The sequence below is a fragment of the Syngnathus typhle genome, linkage group LG9 (genome assembly GCF_033458585.1).
Source record: "Syngnathus typhle isolate RoL2023-S1 ecotype Sweden linkage group LG9, RoL_Styp_1.0, whole genome shotgun sequence".
NCBI classification, from domain to species: Eukaryota; Metazoa; Chordata; class Actinopteri; order Syngnathiformes; family Syngnathidae; genus Syngnathus; species Syngnathus typhle.
Window position 1 is genome coordinate 5,439,290 of NC_083746.1, and position 15,947 is coordinate 5,455,236.

Sequence of the window (15,947 nt, forward strand, 5' to 3'; positions counted from 1 at the left end):
TGGAATGAAACGAATAAAAGGAATAAATAAACAGATGACGAGAGGAAGGGGAGGTGGAGGAGGAAAGAGAACAGCAAAATAGTGTGTGTGTGTGTGGGCGGGGGGGTGTTGACGAAAGACTTGCATTTGCGTGCTTCTTTAATGTTCTTCTGCAGGGGGTATTTTCGACTCATTGGCATTTTGGGCTACGAAGGAGGGGGTCAGGGCCTGACGGACAAAACGGCCGTTGTAGCGGTGTGTGCATGCCAGCAAAAGGCATCTAAGCATGAGTGGCAGGAGCGGCGACTTTCCAAAAAACGCTCCGACTTCCAGTCCTTGCGAAACAAAGCGGACCGTCGCCTCCTCCTCCTCGTCACACTGGCTTACGCTTTCATGTCTCTCCAAAAGGCAAACGCACGGTGACAAAGGGCAGTCTTGGCGGAATCCAGCCCTCACCGGGAACAAATCCGACTTACTGCCGGAAACGCGGACCAAACTCTGACATCGGTTATATAGTGACCGAACCGCCCTTATGAAGGGTTTTGGTACCCCATACTCCCGAAGCACCCCTAGCAGAACTCCCTAAGGGACCCGGTTGAACACCTTCCCCAAGTCCACAAAACACATGTAGACTGCTTGGGCAAACTCCCATGCACCCTCAAGGACCCTGCAGAGGGTCTAGCGCTGGTCCGCTGTTGTAAAGCCGGGACGAAAACCACTATGTGATCTCCCGACGGACCCTCCTCTCCAGCACCCTTGAAGGAACCTTACAAGGGAGACTGAGGAGTGTGATTCCTCTGGAGTAAGGACAAGCCTTCCAGTTCCCCGTTTTGAAAAGGGGGACCACCACCGGTCTGCCAATCCAGGGACAATGTCCCCGACTGCCCCACACGTCTGGAGCCTTGAGGAACTACGGGTGGACCTCATCAACCCCTGAGGCCTTGCCACCCAGGACTACCTTGGTGACTTCAACCCGTCAACCCAAGCCCACCTCAGAGTCCCCAGGCTTTGCTTCTTCACAAAATGCCCTCCACCACGATAAGGTGACAGCTCACCAAGGGGTCAAGAGTTCCATATAAACCCTAATACACCAGTCTGAGTCCAGCAGCTGTAAATCTTCATTGAGGCATGCCGCCTACGTAAGACCTTGAAATGACATTTTATAATTATTAGTAATATGAAAATACTTTAGATGAGCTTTATCCTACAATTCAAGTGTGATGAACATGTTGGATTGGCAGGCTGTAAGAGAATTATAAAAACAATTAGTATGAAATTTGTTTAACTGTAGGTGTTGTAAAGTTGTCAATAAAAAAACCTATACTGACACAATACATCAAAAGCGTGTAGCACATACTTACATAAACAACAGGGATGAAAACAGGTTGCGATTCTGGACTCTAAGTATGTGCTGCCATCTGTAGATCGAACAGTAAAAGCCAAGTGACCTGCTGTCAAGCCATATTTAAAAATCACCTCAGGCACAGGATTAAATATAAATAAAAAGGCTTTTATTAGTAAAGAGTAACAAACCAGCAGGTTGATGGTTGGTTAAAGATGCACAGGCGTGGGTCGCTTTATTCAGCAATGTGATGAACCGCATTTTGCATGAACATCAGATTATACAGCTCAGATCAGCAGGTTTTTTTTTTTTATGAGAAGGGATGCGGAGTTTTACTGCCGCGACCTTGTGGTAGTTTAATAACTCTTTAGAACTTTGATACTAAAAAATGCAAATAATTGTTTAAAGCCGTCAAAGGCACCCTCTGCTTCAAAGTAAATGCTTACAATTGTGTATAAAATGCTTCCATATACTCGTATAGCCTGTTCTAGGTTGTTGACATGGGGATAAAGGCGGACTACGTACACCTCGGAAGGATCACTAGTCAATCCCGGGATCATTCTGAATTGGGCATTGCAAGGGTGGCCAGCTCGGACTAAATTACCAATGGAATTACATTCAGATGTTAAATACAAGCTTTGTGGATGCTGGTAAATAAAAAAAAAAAAGCACAAAGTTACATTGCGGAAAGTCATTTTCCACATGTGCTAGATTCCGATTTTTTAAACAGCGTCTGTGATTTGACATGCACGGTGCCCCGGATTCTACATTCTACATACGACACCACACATTATGTTGTAAACATTGAGCATGAAAGCTAAAGTAAGTCTCCATGGTTGTGTTCCAGTGTTCACATGTGGTCCAGGACAAACAAGGAATCCCTCAACCTGCATGTGGCGACAGGTCCAGTTTATCCCGTGATGGACATGTGTGAAGCTTAATTCAGTCTGTTGTTGTGAACCAGTTTTTTTTTAACCAGTCATGTTATATGATTCCAGATGCGTCAACATCATGATGACAAATCTGACTCTAACCACGATATCAATATGAGTTTACATACATTATACCATAGAAAACAACATTCAGTGTTGAGTGAGTGTATTCAGTCCATCATAAACCGACAGCTAAACTAAGTCGATAATAGATGAGTTGGAAAAGAAAAATGGCGGAATTGTTGATCGAGCACAAAGTTGGAAGCATTTCAAATACTATCAGGATCAGAACATGACGAGCAAAAATATTTTGTTGTTCAGATTTGATTTCATGAATGGATACATTCTTTATGTTGCTGTGGGAAAGTTGGTCACTGACCGTCTTGGTCAAGCTTTGACAATAAAAGTCAAATTTTTCACAATTATAGAAATCGACAGTGAATTTCTGTGGGTTGCACCATATTTCTTAAGTGAAGCTTAAGTCCCTGCTTAGACGCGAAAACTAATGTTTGTGTCACTAAAGCTAACGAAATGGGAATCATGATTAGCTGAGAGCAGCTGTGTTACGCTAGCACTGTAATTCACGATGAAGCCTTGGTTTTCATTGTCAGATCGGATTCCCAAAGAGATAGCAATGTTTCTTCAGTGGTTCTCACCTGAAAATTATCAATAATAAAAAAATATCGACAGGCCACACTAATCTACTATTGATGGTTTTGACATTATTATGTTAAATAATCCGAATTTGGCAATGCTGTCCTTGGGTTAGGTTGACCGTACCAGCCAGCAGACTATCAAGGGTTGTGATCCAAACACCGTTGGAGTGACCCTGAGCAACATTAAGTTGTCCTTAGGTAAAATATATGTGAGGATGCCTCGGGTCATCCGTCTCCATTTTGTCCTTGAGTGACAACATTTACCTTAAGAGATTTTTCCTCTGGTTTGAAGACCCAGGAAGGACATCAATCCAAGTTCTGTCTGAATGTTCTTGACATTATTATAACATGAAATAACCGGTCGGGCTTAAACACAAAAATAATTTCCTGATTCAAATATCTTACCGAGTGTTCCTGAGCAACCGCAAGTTGTCTTCTGATGAAATAACTCCCGTTGAGTTTAACAACCTAAAAGGAAGATTACCTCCTCATCAACGTCCATTCACCTCATATGGGGAAAATCCAACTGGTCAGAAGACTACCGTAGTCATCTCAGTCCTGATCCAAGTTTCAGCCAGGTGTACTTAAGCATCACAGGTTGTCTCAAGGTAACGTAAAGGACACAATGATTTCCAGTTCCCCGTGGTCCTTGAGTAAAGACAATTTCTCTGGTCACAACTTTCACAAGACTACAAAATGTGTCTCTAGCTGAAGTCATTTAGCAGGTCCATAGGGGAACAAGAGCATTCACAGTGTGTCTAAAACGAAACAAGTATCTTTGGGTTCCAGGCAGCTTGAGTACCAGAGTCAAGATTGATTCAAAGTAACAACACAACAGAAAAAAAGCTTAGATGACAAAATTTGATCTGCTTCTAAGGTGTCAGAAGGCCCGATAATAGCGGACACATTGATGATTTTGGCTCCCATGTGTGAATAAATACATCTGATAGTTAAATCCAGAAAATATATTCCCGATCTTGTGGCAGGTCTTGCTACCAGGTGTCCCATCTTTGTCACAGTGAGTTCCCCATACTGTTACTGACCAGTCCCTTGATGTTGGTGATTGGACGAACATCATGAAGTTGTCTTCTCCGATCAATGAACGTGGCCAATCGCGTCGTGTCCAGAGGTGTTTTGGAGTACTCCCCGCCGTGAGCGCCTCCGCGCCCAACCCAAGGGTGCTGCAAACAGGAAGTAACGGTTGGCCTCTTCCTAGGATCCTGCAGGAGCACAGACGATATGAAATCCCTCGCTGCCTGGCTCACGTCCTTGAAGTAATCATCGGGGAAGCAGAAGTCAAGGCGGCAAATGTTGACGCAGGTTTCCTCGGGAGATTCGTCCAGAAAGGGCGACACGCCGCTGAGTATAACGTAAGCCAAGACGCCAACGCTCCACACATCGGTGGCCACAGAGACCGGAGTGCCACAGATGAGCTCAGGTGCAGCGAATTCCGGGTTTCCTAGCAACAGGTGGACGTAGCGGCGATGTGCCGACAGCTGCACGGCATCCCCGAGGTCAATAATTTTGATGCGTGGGGTGGGAGAGTGAAGCTCCACCATGATGTTCTCAGGCTTGGAGAGAAAAGGAACAAAATCCCAAAGCTCAGGCTCGTGTTTGAGCACGAGCGATCGGAAATTAGCTTTCCTTCGTCAAATCTCACCTTCAGGTCCAGGTGCGCAACTCGGCACATGTGAAGATGCTGCAGGGCTTCCAGAATTTCTCGGATGAAGAAGGCCACTTTTTCCTCCATCAACTCATCATGAGCCACCAGATAGTCAAGGAGACGGCCATCTTCCAGCCTGACGACCACATACAAATATTTGTACGAAACATGCAATTTGTGAAACAATCCTTTGTCAACTAGATGTTTGATCACTTACAGCTCCAGGATCAGCATCACTGACGTGGGGGACTCATAGGTGTCCAACAGTGCCACCAGCTGGTGGTTTTGCACATGTCGGAGAATGTCGGCCTCATGCGCCGCCTGCTCCTTCTTCTGCATTTTCTTGCTCACAAACTTCACCGCCACCTGCAGGTGACACAGTGTATAATTAATCGACATTGTTGTTTTCCTTTATTGTTAAATCATCTCACCTCTTTCTTTGTGGACTTGTTGAGACATTTTCGCACTACAGAGAAACGTCCCCTGGTAAAAACAGCCAAAGGAAAATAAATGGTTCACATGTTTAAATTGGAATGTTAATAATATTTAAATTCTGTGCATATTTTACCTTCCAATCTCGCAAATCTCAGAGAATGTCGATTCAAAGTTTTCTTTCCACTGGATTCCTGTTCCTTCATACGCAGAGTCTAAAAAATAAAAGAATAATCATTTTTTATTCAGTGAACAGTCCAAGCTCCGGGGAACAGTATTCAAATTTGACTGTGCCCTACCCCATGCTGCTATTTTACCTTAATCTGTATTTTACATTTGGAACTGCGCGGGGTTTTGCAAAATTCATCCAATCTCAAGAGAATTTATAATAACAGATGTCATCAATATTTTTTTTGTTGCTCTAGTGTAATCTTATTTATTTCAATCGTAAGAGAAATTAGAATTAAGAACTAAAGCAGAAAGACCCCTGCTTTCTTTTTTTTTTATAAATAAACAGCAATAATTTAGACGAAGATTCATTACATGACAGACATTCCTTTTTTTGTGTATGCGTGTGTATTGTGTTCTTACTACTGCTGCACAGTGAAACCATATTGGAGGGCTCTGACGGCGGACCAAGCCCCCAGCGGTTGGACGCTCGCACTCTGAACTGGTAGTGACCACCAGGAATGAGGGTGTCGATTTGAAGACACTCCTCCGTGCTGCTGGACACCTGCTGCCACGCCAGTGAGTCTGGACGGAGGAGGAGGCGTCAACCTGGACATCTCAAAATCATTTAACTTCACATGCCCCCAAAAAATGCCGCCGTACCTTCCTGACGGTACTCCACTGTGTAGCTGCTGACTGCACAGTGAGCAGAGGAGGCCGGAGGTGGCCAGTGGAGCATCACGGCTGTACTGCTGGCTTCTTGAGCCACTGGTCTGCCAGGAGCTGCTGGAATACCTACACGGCAATACAAAAATTGGGTTGGGTGTGTGTCCGCTTCTGAAATGATTTAAGCCAGTTCTGAAGGCCTTGCTGGTCTTGATCATGAGTGTCCACGCAAGGTGTATTCACCTTGAACTTTGATGGAGGCGGATGAGGAGGCTGACCCATGATCATTAACAGCCACACAAGTGTAGATGCCGGTGTCCTGTGGCATCAGGTTACAAATCTTTAACAAGATGTCACCCGTGTCCCTGCGGATGGAAAATGGATTAGAAAAGAGCACATATGACAGGAGAAGCTACAGAGACCAGAATGTCAGCGGCACCTGATGTCGATGGTGAAACGACTGTTACTGGTCACTGGGTTCTGGTCGGGGCCCTTCAAGGTAATGGAAGGTTTGGGTCGTCCACAAACTTTGCAGCAGAGAACCACCGTCTCCCCGAAGGCACACACCACGTCAGAGAGCGGCACAAGGAACTCTGGAGCCACTAGGAACACCAACCATATGACGTCAAAGAGAGAACATAGAATGTTCTATAAAGGCTTCTGTGTCCAAACTATGGCCCCCGGGCCATTTGCGGCCCACTGTTCATTTTTAGCTGATTTTGTTTTTGGAATGTGGAGATCTGCTCAGGGCAGAGGCAGATCCACAGTCAGTTTAGTAAATATTGCAACATTGACACACCACCCCAATGGATTCAAAAAGTAATGAACGGGTGCTTTTAACTGCAGACTTTCACGTTTAATTTGAGATGTAGGAATTACAAAAATTAAAAAGTTGGTATGGATGGCTGCTACTTTAAAGGGATGATATGTAATGGGACAAATTATTAATTATAGTAAATCTAATTTTCACATTATTTACGAACCAAGTATTTTTAGTCATATTTTATTTTCTTAGTTTACTTACCTTCCTGGATGAAGTTTGGGTTGAGAAGCTGGAAAACAGACATTTATATAATTTGAGAAATTTCCCAACCTAAATGTATTAAATCATATACATCTTTTAGCCAAAACACAAAGAAAATATTATTTTTCTGATGAGAAAACATTGGGAGATATTTGCTGTGAATAGCGATGGTTTTATTTAAAATACCTCCATGCCACTTTTTGGGTCAAGGTCGTCGTCACAGTCCGATTCATCCGACGTGTGAACCTCCTGGTAGAGGAAGCAGGCGAAGGGGTGGAAAAGAGAATTATGCAATAATGGAAATCAGTGGGAGAGCAAAGGAAAGGGGAAAAAGGTGGTAGTGGGGTTGTTAAAAGGTAGAGCACAGGTGCTCACGAGAAAGTGTGAAAAAGAACAAGTAGGAGTGCCACATTGAAAAATACTACAGGAGGAAGATTGAGGGAACTTTGAGTCTTTTGGTTTTTGTGTCCGTCAGCGGAGGAGAATCGTTTTGTTGATACTTCCCTTTTTAAAGTTTGCGCTACAACAAAGATCCTTGTTTTCATGTGTCATGTTTAAACACTTCAAATGAATACTTGATGTTAATCAACTGGACAATGTTTTACATTAAAAACAAACACACATTATACTCACTCTTGTGTTAGTCCCAAAAATATATGTACCCAAACCAAAACAAAATAAATCATCATCAAAATGTTACGACTAGTAGCCACGCGCAATGATAGAAATATAAAATGAGACGAGAGCAAAGGAACTTTTTTTTTTTTAAAGGAAAGCTAAACCCCAATGTGAAAAAAATAATATAAAGTAAAATCCAGTTGAGTATTTTCCCCTAGATATTTAATTGTTAACCCCCCCCCAAAATTGGTGCATTTAAATAGAAATAAATCGGAAAATGAAAATAAAAAAAATATATAAATAAGAAATAATTGGGAAAAATAATTAGGAGTGGTTCTCAACTGCTAGCAATCTCTTACTTCTCAGAGAGAATTTCCAAACGCACCCTTAAATAAGTCAGCTCTGTTTCTATTTGATTATCTCACTTGATACATTTTTTTCGGTAAAAAATTGTCATGCTAGTAAGTTAATGCTGGTAACAAGTTGAGAACCATTGTAATTGGGTTTGGTTGGCGAGAAAAGCTTTGATGTGTCATTGTCGGGGTCACGTCACACCACAAACATGTGCACACAAACACGCACACACGTGTTAGCATAAAACTAAATTACTCACAAAAAGTTACTCTGCTTTCGGTAGAAAATTCATCATTACCCCAACACCCACAAAACAATTTAATGTTGAAATTTCACTCGAAAGCCAAATATCCCTAACTTTTTGTGAATAGTCTGGCGAGGGGCAGGCAGGCGACAGGCACACGTCGCCGTTACTCACTTTGCCCTTCGCCCTGGCAACAGGGGAGGCGAGCAGAGGGGCAGGGGGTGTGCTTTCTTTTGTCTTACGCAGGAGGCCATTCTCTTGACCTCTGACCACCAACGCCGAGATCTCCTTGGCCTCGGCACGCTTCCGAGCACGGAGCGTGTTCCATGACAGAGACTTCCTGTACGGTACAGGAACAAGACATGTCAATGGAAGGTTGCAAAAAATCCCGGACGTGACCAACTGTTTTTTTTGAATGCGTGGGCGACATCACTTGTTTTTTTTTTTAATACAAAAACAGCTTGCAAACTTATGCATAAATTATTCTGTGTGCATTATTATATGTTGGAGATGAAGTTTAGTAAATATGATATCCTCCTGAGTCTCAGCCTATTTGTGTCCACTGTAGTGCACATTTGATTTTTCTTTTGACTCATTTGAGCGACCCTAAAAAACATCCTGGTGTGCTCAGTAGAGGACATCTAGGACTTTCCAATGATATCTCCAGTGGGTGGAATCAAAAGAACCTTGTTAGCTTGCTGAGACAAGAAGACTGCAGCATAACACAATTGTCAGGAAAAGATAATGCTGTTCTAGCCATGCTATTCACGACAGTAGACAGTGTAAATCCGGAAAGTTATATATCTTTAATAAAATTTAGAATTTAGTGTTATTTATCTCCAAGAAGACAGGAAATGAAATATACTGTATTGTTTTTCCCTCAAGAAACCCCAATGTCCAACAAAAAGCATGTTTCTTCGCATGTTTTTACTTGGAACACTTAAAGAAAAAGTATTTTCTCTTCTTGTGTCCTACTGGTAGACCAGTTTGCTTAAATAATAAAATGATACACCTATCAATGAATACATTTGGTGAAATAAAATACGTGTATTGTAATTTATTATTATTAATATATTAAACTAAAATGCAACACACAGAAAAAGTATAAATAAATCATACGATTAAATATGACATCAATAAATGTAGAAAAATACAACACAAATACGCTTCTACGTCTGGGGATGAAATTATTTGATGACACTATTAATTATGTAGCTTTTTTTTCCAGCAGTAGTGTGTGACTGATGCATGACGCTTCAGACAGACTGCACTTGTGCATGAGAAAAGGGGGAGGGGCCTTCGCTGGTCACTCTTTGTTATTGTATTACAGTGATATAATATAATTTGGGGCGGGAGAGAGGCAAGAACCCATTAAACATTTACCTTTTCACTCAAACCGCCACAGAGTCATCAATAATCACTTTTGCTACGACGACCCTTGCTTTATTCAAAATTTCTATCCAAGTTTTAATTTGTGTCTGGCAATAAAATTGTGCGCTCCATAAAATTTGGAGATACATTCTTTGGACAACAATGAAATGCAATTCCACATTTTGTTGTTTTATAACGAACAACTTTTAAAGATACATAACTTGAGCTATTTAAAAAGGTATTTTCTAAATTTTATTATAATTTAATTAATTTTTGCAAATCAAAATTAGTTAATGGTACATAGCACCCATTTTATTTCTATACGAGTCTATATATAGCATATATACAAACACAATAAACGTGTATTTTCTAAAGCCATTTGTGGAGTTGCAAACCGTTGATGTTAGTAAAAACTTAAAATACTTGAAAATAAATAAGGGGAATCTGACAACAACATAATAAAATGTATTTTGTAGATTTGTAAAGATAACATTTTCTGTAGTCAACACTTAGAGTACATGACGTGTATTAAAATAAAAGTAGCAGACTTGTCATGTTTGCTGCATGTTAGCTCCTGTAGTTTATTTACAAATTGTTAAAAACTACAAACTGTCCATCATCTCCATCTTCGTGACGCAGAAGAAAACAAACTTCTCTTGTCACATTTGCTTATTTCGCTACCACATGCTCACATTCAACCCAAAGGTTTTAGTTTACATATGTAAAATACATTTAAAATTCTTCTTCTCAGAGAGTAGCAACAGTCCACTACTGCCCGTGGCCATTTTGACGAAAAACATATTGCACAGTTTGACTTCATATTTTTCTTAAATAGTGCAAAAAGGATTTTCCGTCTTTGTTTTTTTTTCTTCTTCTTATAAACAGGAATGCTCTAGAGCCTCAGTTGAGACATATTTGTACAGTGAACTACTAACATAATAAACAACAAAAATCAACATGGAGGAAAAGGATCCAACTTTGTCCATCAAATAAAAATAATTAATCATCGTAACAAGGCAACAAGAGGGGATTAACACAAAAACGTTTAAATATTGCCACAGACAACAACAAAAATCTCCACTGCGGAGAACCCAGTCCTCTAAAATAAAAATAAAAATAAAAAATTAACAAACAGGATAAAACAACAATAAGAAAAAAAAGCAAAAAAAATGCAGGGTGTTAGGAACTGAAATAAGTCCGGTTTTTAAGCTCCACATTCCAGATCAGATACCAGATTCTATCCAGTCTAGCTCTAGAGTTTGTTGACAGCCACTGACTCGAAAAGTGGACAACCTGACGCCAGTGTGGAGATTTGTAAATCCATCCGATCCCATCCAAGTGCTGCGGGTAAACAAGTGCTGTGGTGGGGACGGAGTAGAGTGGCGGGGGTCGGGACTTACTTGATATTGTTGGCGTCGGCCACCGCCGCAGAGAAGGACGTGGCGGAGGAGGAGTCTTTTAAGGGCTTGTGGGCGGGGCCCAGGACGTGCCCCGGCACCCAGCCCTCGGCAGCGGGCGACTGGCTGTCGGCGGGCCGGTAAACGAGGTACATGTTCTGCTGATTGGTCGCCAGGACCTGCACCGTCTCGCCCTGACTCACACATATCTCATTCTCCTTGAGCGCCGAGTAGTCCTGGGCGACACGCATGGTTGACGAGGCGCCGTTGCAGCAGCCGCCGTCGTTCTCCTGAGGAAGATGAGGATGGCGGTAAGGATGGGGAGCACATGGAGAAACAGAGGAGGAAGAGTGGGGACAAGGTTATAGGGTGCGGCTACGAGGGCTGGACGATGGTGCGGACGGCTGGGATGCCGTTACGGATGTTGCCCTGATTGGGGGTTAGGGTGGAGGTCGGGATCGAGGAGGGGGAGGAGGAAGAACAGCAAAAAAAATCATCATTGCCATCATTTACATTGCAGGTCTAAGCACCCGATCCCGATTATGTTTTTAAGTAATCCATATCTGATGTGTTCATTTGCTGAACACCTGGAAAAAAAAAACGTTGCTTAATAAAAAAAAAAAAAAAAAAGCTTTTGGTGTCCCTAAATGATTACGATTTTTAAAAAAAAGTATTTTCCTTTTTCTCACACATCAGGTTTTGAGATATTTTCATATTTTGAATTTATATTTTACCTGCATAAAACCTTTCGTTGATGAGACATAATGACAAAGGTAAAACTATTGTTTTTATTGCTGAGAGCCTCAACTGGACTCACCCTGGAGTCGAAGCACGATGTTCCTCCATTGGAAGTCGATGTGGTCAACTGGCTCCGCCCTTTCTCGCTCTCCTTTTCGCCGAGGCCAACCGCCGATGAGGGGCGGCTGTGAGAGGGCGTGGATGAGCGATTGCTGGCAGCTGAGCGGTTTCTGGTCAGTGACGAGCTGCCGCCGCGCTTCTGCTGGTACTCGATGGGAGACACAAGTGCTGTGTTGGAGAAGGCAAAATGAATCATCACCACGAGGTTCAAACTTTCAGGTATCACATAAGCATTGTGAGCGTTGTCGTCTTACCGGACAGGAAGCAGCTTTGATCGTCCAGTAGTTTCTGGATCTGTCTGACCCAGACCTGCTTGCTTTCAACGTTGGGCGCCTGGAGGGTGAAATGCTCCGCCGAGCCGCGACATGACAAGACAAACTTGGTCTGATCGTTGTCCACGGTCTCCTCCAGACCCAAGAAGGACACCTGAAGCGAAGACCGTTATCACTACTAGAAATAAAAAGTTCTCTGTCATAAAATTGTTGACTTTTGTCTGATAGTCATCTGTTGATATGAAACCCAAATGTCTTCAGCATACAACAAAAACCAAATGAATTGACCTTGCAGTTCCGATATTTTTGGAGGGGATTGTAAGTGTATTTTTAAGTATAATAGCATTTGACATGAATTCTTGTCTGTTAGCGTTCATGCTGAATATGACATGCAAAAGCACATACCGTATTTTCCAGACTATAAGGCGCGCCTAAAAACCTCAAATTCTCTCAAAAGCCGACAGTGCGCCTTATAGTCTAGTGCGCTTTATATATGGACCGAATTCCGGCCCGCGGGCCAAATGTGTTGTGTGATATTAACATTATTGATATATATATATATTTTTTACTATTTCAAGTTATTATATTGTGATTGCATTAATGGTGCGCCTTATAGTCCGGTGCGCCTTATAGTCCGGAAAATACGTTAATTATGTTAATGTTTGTCTCTCATCATGGCCTCTTAAAAAATCTTTCTACCCACAGATGTCTTAGTTGTGGTGTAAGCACTGCGTTGAGTACCTTGATAGAGTTTTTGAACATATATCCGGGCGTGGACGAGCCTTTATTGAGCAGCTCACTGAAAATGACGATTTGCTCGAAAAGGAACACCCGCCGTTCTTTGGCGCGCGACAAGACGCTGCCGACTTGCTCGGTCACGTAGAAAGTCTCCTGCTCCAGCATTTTGCCCTGATTGGTTAGTTTGCCCTGCGCAGGAAAATCATCCGTCAACACAACAATCATTATGTTCTGATGACCACTCTTAAATTTCTTATCCTCAAAATGGCACACACGCTTTCAATTGCGAGTGGGCCTCGAACCCATCCTTGGGGCTCACCGTATATTCAATTTCACATAAAACTAACATACCTCGTATCCTTCTAGCCGACCTAAGTTCATCATGTCGTTACACCGCTTGGGAACCTGAGACATCAAATCCAATGCTTGCTGAGAAAGAAAGACAAATTTAAAATTAAAAAGTGTGACAGCACCAATAATGACATTTCTGTTCCAGTACAAGTAGCTAGGTTTACCCTGATTTGTTTACAGTCCATTCCCGCCTTGTTGCTGTACTTCAGGAAATCCTACGATAAATTATGGCATGACATGAAAATAAAATACAAAGTCTCCACTGGTCATAAGTATGGATCTGATGACATACCTTCAGTAGTAGCTGATATTTGGTGATTCTTTGGATGGGTTTGATAAGGTAATCGCTAATGGTCAACCGGGACTCAATGTCCTGCTGGATACCCTGCAAGCAAAAAGGACTTCAGAATTAAGTCAACCCTAGAAGGGGAAGTCACAGCTATGGCTATACTGAGCCGCATCAATTATTAAATTTGAACAAAAATGGGCATAACTAGATAAATAGAAGTACAGAGTATAAAGACGGAACTTTACGGCTTCCACTCTTGTGAGAAGTTTGTGGTCGTTTTTTTTGGTCTGAGGTCAGACGTGTGTCACCATGCATGTAAACAGTGTGTTATGCGAAAGAGTATAAAATATAACTCACGTCAAAAAAAGTGTCATTTGCTGCTACAATATACTCGGACTTGGGTTTGTTCTGACAGTAGACCACGTACATGTGCAGTTTTCTCTCCTGGGAGACAAAAACAACAACTAAAAGTTGAGCTGGCGGACATTCACGGAGGACAACGTCCTCTTCATCTTCATCACTCACATGTTTGATGAAGAGCTTGGCGAGGTACTCGTGGTCGTCCAGACATTTCTCCAGCTCTCCCACAAAGCTGCCAGGACAGAGCAGGGTTTGCTGTTAGCTAAAACCAACCACTCATTCCAACATTCTCACGGACTTACTTTCTGTGCCAGTCGTAGATTTGATGGATGTTGCCGAAAACAATTTTGTCTTTTCCTTGCATGTTTTCGGGAATATTTTGCTCTATTCTCTCCTTGAAAACCTGCAAGGACGGTGACATTGAATAATTATCCTTCCACAATCTTTAGCCCGCACAGATGTATCTGCCCAACATAACCCAAATTGAATACGACTTATTCTGTTCGAGGTTCTGGCGAGCTGAGTGTGTGAACAAGTGTGTTAAAAATGACTAATTCACCTCAACCAAGAAGCCCAAGTCTTTGACATAGATCTTCTCCGTCTCTATTAACTCCTCGAGAACGTACCTTAGTGAAAAAACAAAAAAGGTCACATTATTGTTGGGAATATATCAAGAGCATTTATGACAAAGCGAGCCCAGGTGGTGGACTCACATGCGCTTCTTCATGGCTTGGGCTCTTTCTTCCAACTCAGTGTTTTGGGCCTGGACCGAAGTGCTTTGTTCCCCTGAGGAGAGGGGGGAAAAGGCTTGGTGTGCTCCTGGTTCTAAGTTCTGTTACACACAAAAATAAAAATTTGAGTTTTTTTATTTTTGTGGAGTTAAAGGTGAGCCATGCTTATTATCATCAGTTCGATTTTTAGGAAAATGAATCAATTGAACTAAAGCAAGGCACAAAACTGTTGACATCGTAGGTAACCAGACAGACAGACACACGCATGCAGTCACACACTCACCATCTTTGTTTTAACCAGTTTTTCGATGGCGCTAACCAGCTCGGCAGCGCAGGGCACCTCAGAAGATGACTGTAGAGATGTTAACAAGGATGATGGCTGAGAGAGGAAGACAACAAGAGGAGGCCCCCCAAAAAAAACAAGAGTGTGTTAGGAAGGACGGCGATAGTCAAGGTAGAAAAAAGTTTGGATACTGAAAATAGACAGAAAAGTGAAATCTAATTGAAAGAGGAAAAGATTCGTAAACTTGCCACGGTGTTTGAAAGTAATCATTAACACTCAATTTCACTTCCATACTTGCACAGTTCTCCAAATAAGAGGTCAAGTGTGCTTGCTTTGAGCTTTTTAGCCATCAATACCGGTTGAGGTTTACAAACACAAAGATAATCAAGCACCAAAATGTTCAGCAAGGCCTTAAAAGTTCATCCCAGAAAGAAAGTGTTACGATAGCTCGAAACTTTCAAACAGCAACACAGACAAACAGAGCAACTTTCACACGCATTCGGGATATTCTGACTACGGGACTTTTTCTTGCTTCTTAATTACGCTGCCAGTAGATCTCTGTGCTGCTGGGCACAAATTGGTATTACAATGAAGTCACCTTGTTATCTTGCGTTGAGGGGTCCTTGATGATCTCCATGGGCGGAGGCAGCGGGGTGTGCGCCTCCTCATCCTGCTCCTCCTCGCCGCCGCTCTGCATGCCAGATGGCGTCTTGGAGAGGATGTTACCCGCTTTGCTGGGGATGTGCTGAGATGGGATAATAGGAGACATCATATTGTTCCGTGAAATAATCCTTAAACCGAAAAAATATGGCAGTATATAGTAAAAGAGTTCTTTCTTCATGATTGGCTACCTCATCGATGATGTCATCCTGTGGGTTAAGGTCAGGCTGTCCCTTCCTGCTGTCATCTCTTCCTCCCACCGGACCTGTCAATCAACCAGTTTAACTCATCATGACTCAGTGTTTATTGAATTTAAATGAACAAATATTTAGTATATTTATTTATTTTATTATTCACGAAGATGGCTCATTTGTGTGAAGGCAACACGCTCAGGAGATAACAATGGTGCTTTTGTGTGTGTACGTCAAATCTGTTAGCAAAGGGGACAAGCTAATGATCAGCCACATCATCTGAGCCGGCCGAGGCAATGCTGTCATGCAGTGTGGCAAACACTTTGTATTAGTCAGCTGACATACAGGGACTGGACATGTGACAGAAG

General features: G+C 42.3%; 1 protein-coding gene across 1 annotated transcript in view; it reads right to left on the reverse strand.

The window, feature by feature from the left end:
- Positions 1-1,519: 1,519 nt before the first annotated feature.
- Positions 1,520-15,947, reverse strand: part of kalrna (kalirin RhoGEF kinase a) — a 60,754-nt gene continuing 46,326 nt past the window's right edge. The window contains exons 42-70 of the mRNA XM_061286654.1: positions 15,580-15,653; positions 15,327-15,473; positions 14,729-14,824; positions 14,428-14,546; positions 14,274-14,340; positions 14,017-14,117; positions 13,880-13,946; positions 13,712-13,798; positions 13,358-13,450; positions 13,230-13,280; positions 13,066-13,143; positions 12,718-12,903; positions 11,959-12,130; positions 11,664-11,872; positions 10,850-11,136; positions 8,253-8,418; positions 7,049-7,111; positions 6,863-6,890; positions 6,278-6,440; positions 6,082-6,203; positions 5,836-5,967; positions 5,596-5,757; positions 5,141-5,219; positions 5,004-5,055; positions 4,790-4,938; positions 4,570-4,708; positions 4,175-4,480; positions 3,953-4,090; positions 1,520-3,557 (exon numbers count right to left, since the gene is read on the reverse strand). Coding sequence (XP_061142638.1) covers positions 3,513-3,557; positions 3,953-4,090; positions 4,175-4,480; positions 4,570-4,708; positions 4,790-4,938; positions 5,004-5,055; positions 5,141-5,219; positions 5,596-5,757; positions 5,836-5,967; positions 6,082-6,203; positions 6,278-6,440; positions 6,863-6,890; positions 7,049-7,111; positions 8,253-8,418; positions 10,850-11,136; positions 11,664-11,872; positions 11,959-12,130; positions 12,718-12,903; positions 13,066-13,143; positions 13,230-13,280; positions 13,358-13,450; positions 13,712-13,798; positions 13,880-13,946; positions 14,017-14,117; positions 14,274-14,340; positions 14,428-14,546; positions 14,729-14,824; positions 15,327-15,473; positions 15,580-15,653 — 3,578 coding nt within the window. The 3' untranslated portion in view covers positions 1,520-3,512. The remainder of the gene's footprint in view (positions 3,558-3,952; positions 4,091-4,174; positions 4,481-4,569; positions 4,709-4,789; positions 4,939-5,003; positions 5,056-5,140; positions 5,220-5,595; positions 5,758-5,835; positions 5,968-6,081; positions 6,204-6,277; positions 6,441-6,862; positions 6,891-7,048; positions 7,112-8,252; positions 8,419-10,849; positions 11,137-11,663; positions 11,873-11,958; positions 12,131-12,717; positions 12,904-13,065; positions 13,144-13,229; positions 13,281-13,357; positions 13,451-13,711; positions 13,799-13,879; positions 13,947-14,016; positions 14,118-14,273; positions 14,341-14,427; positions 14,547-14,728; positions 14,825-15,326; positions 15,474-15,579; positions 15,654-15,947) is intronic.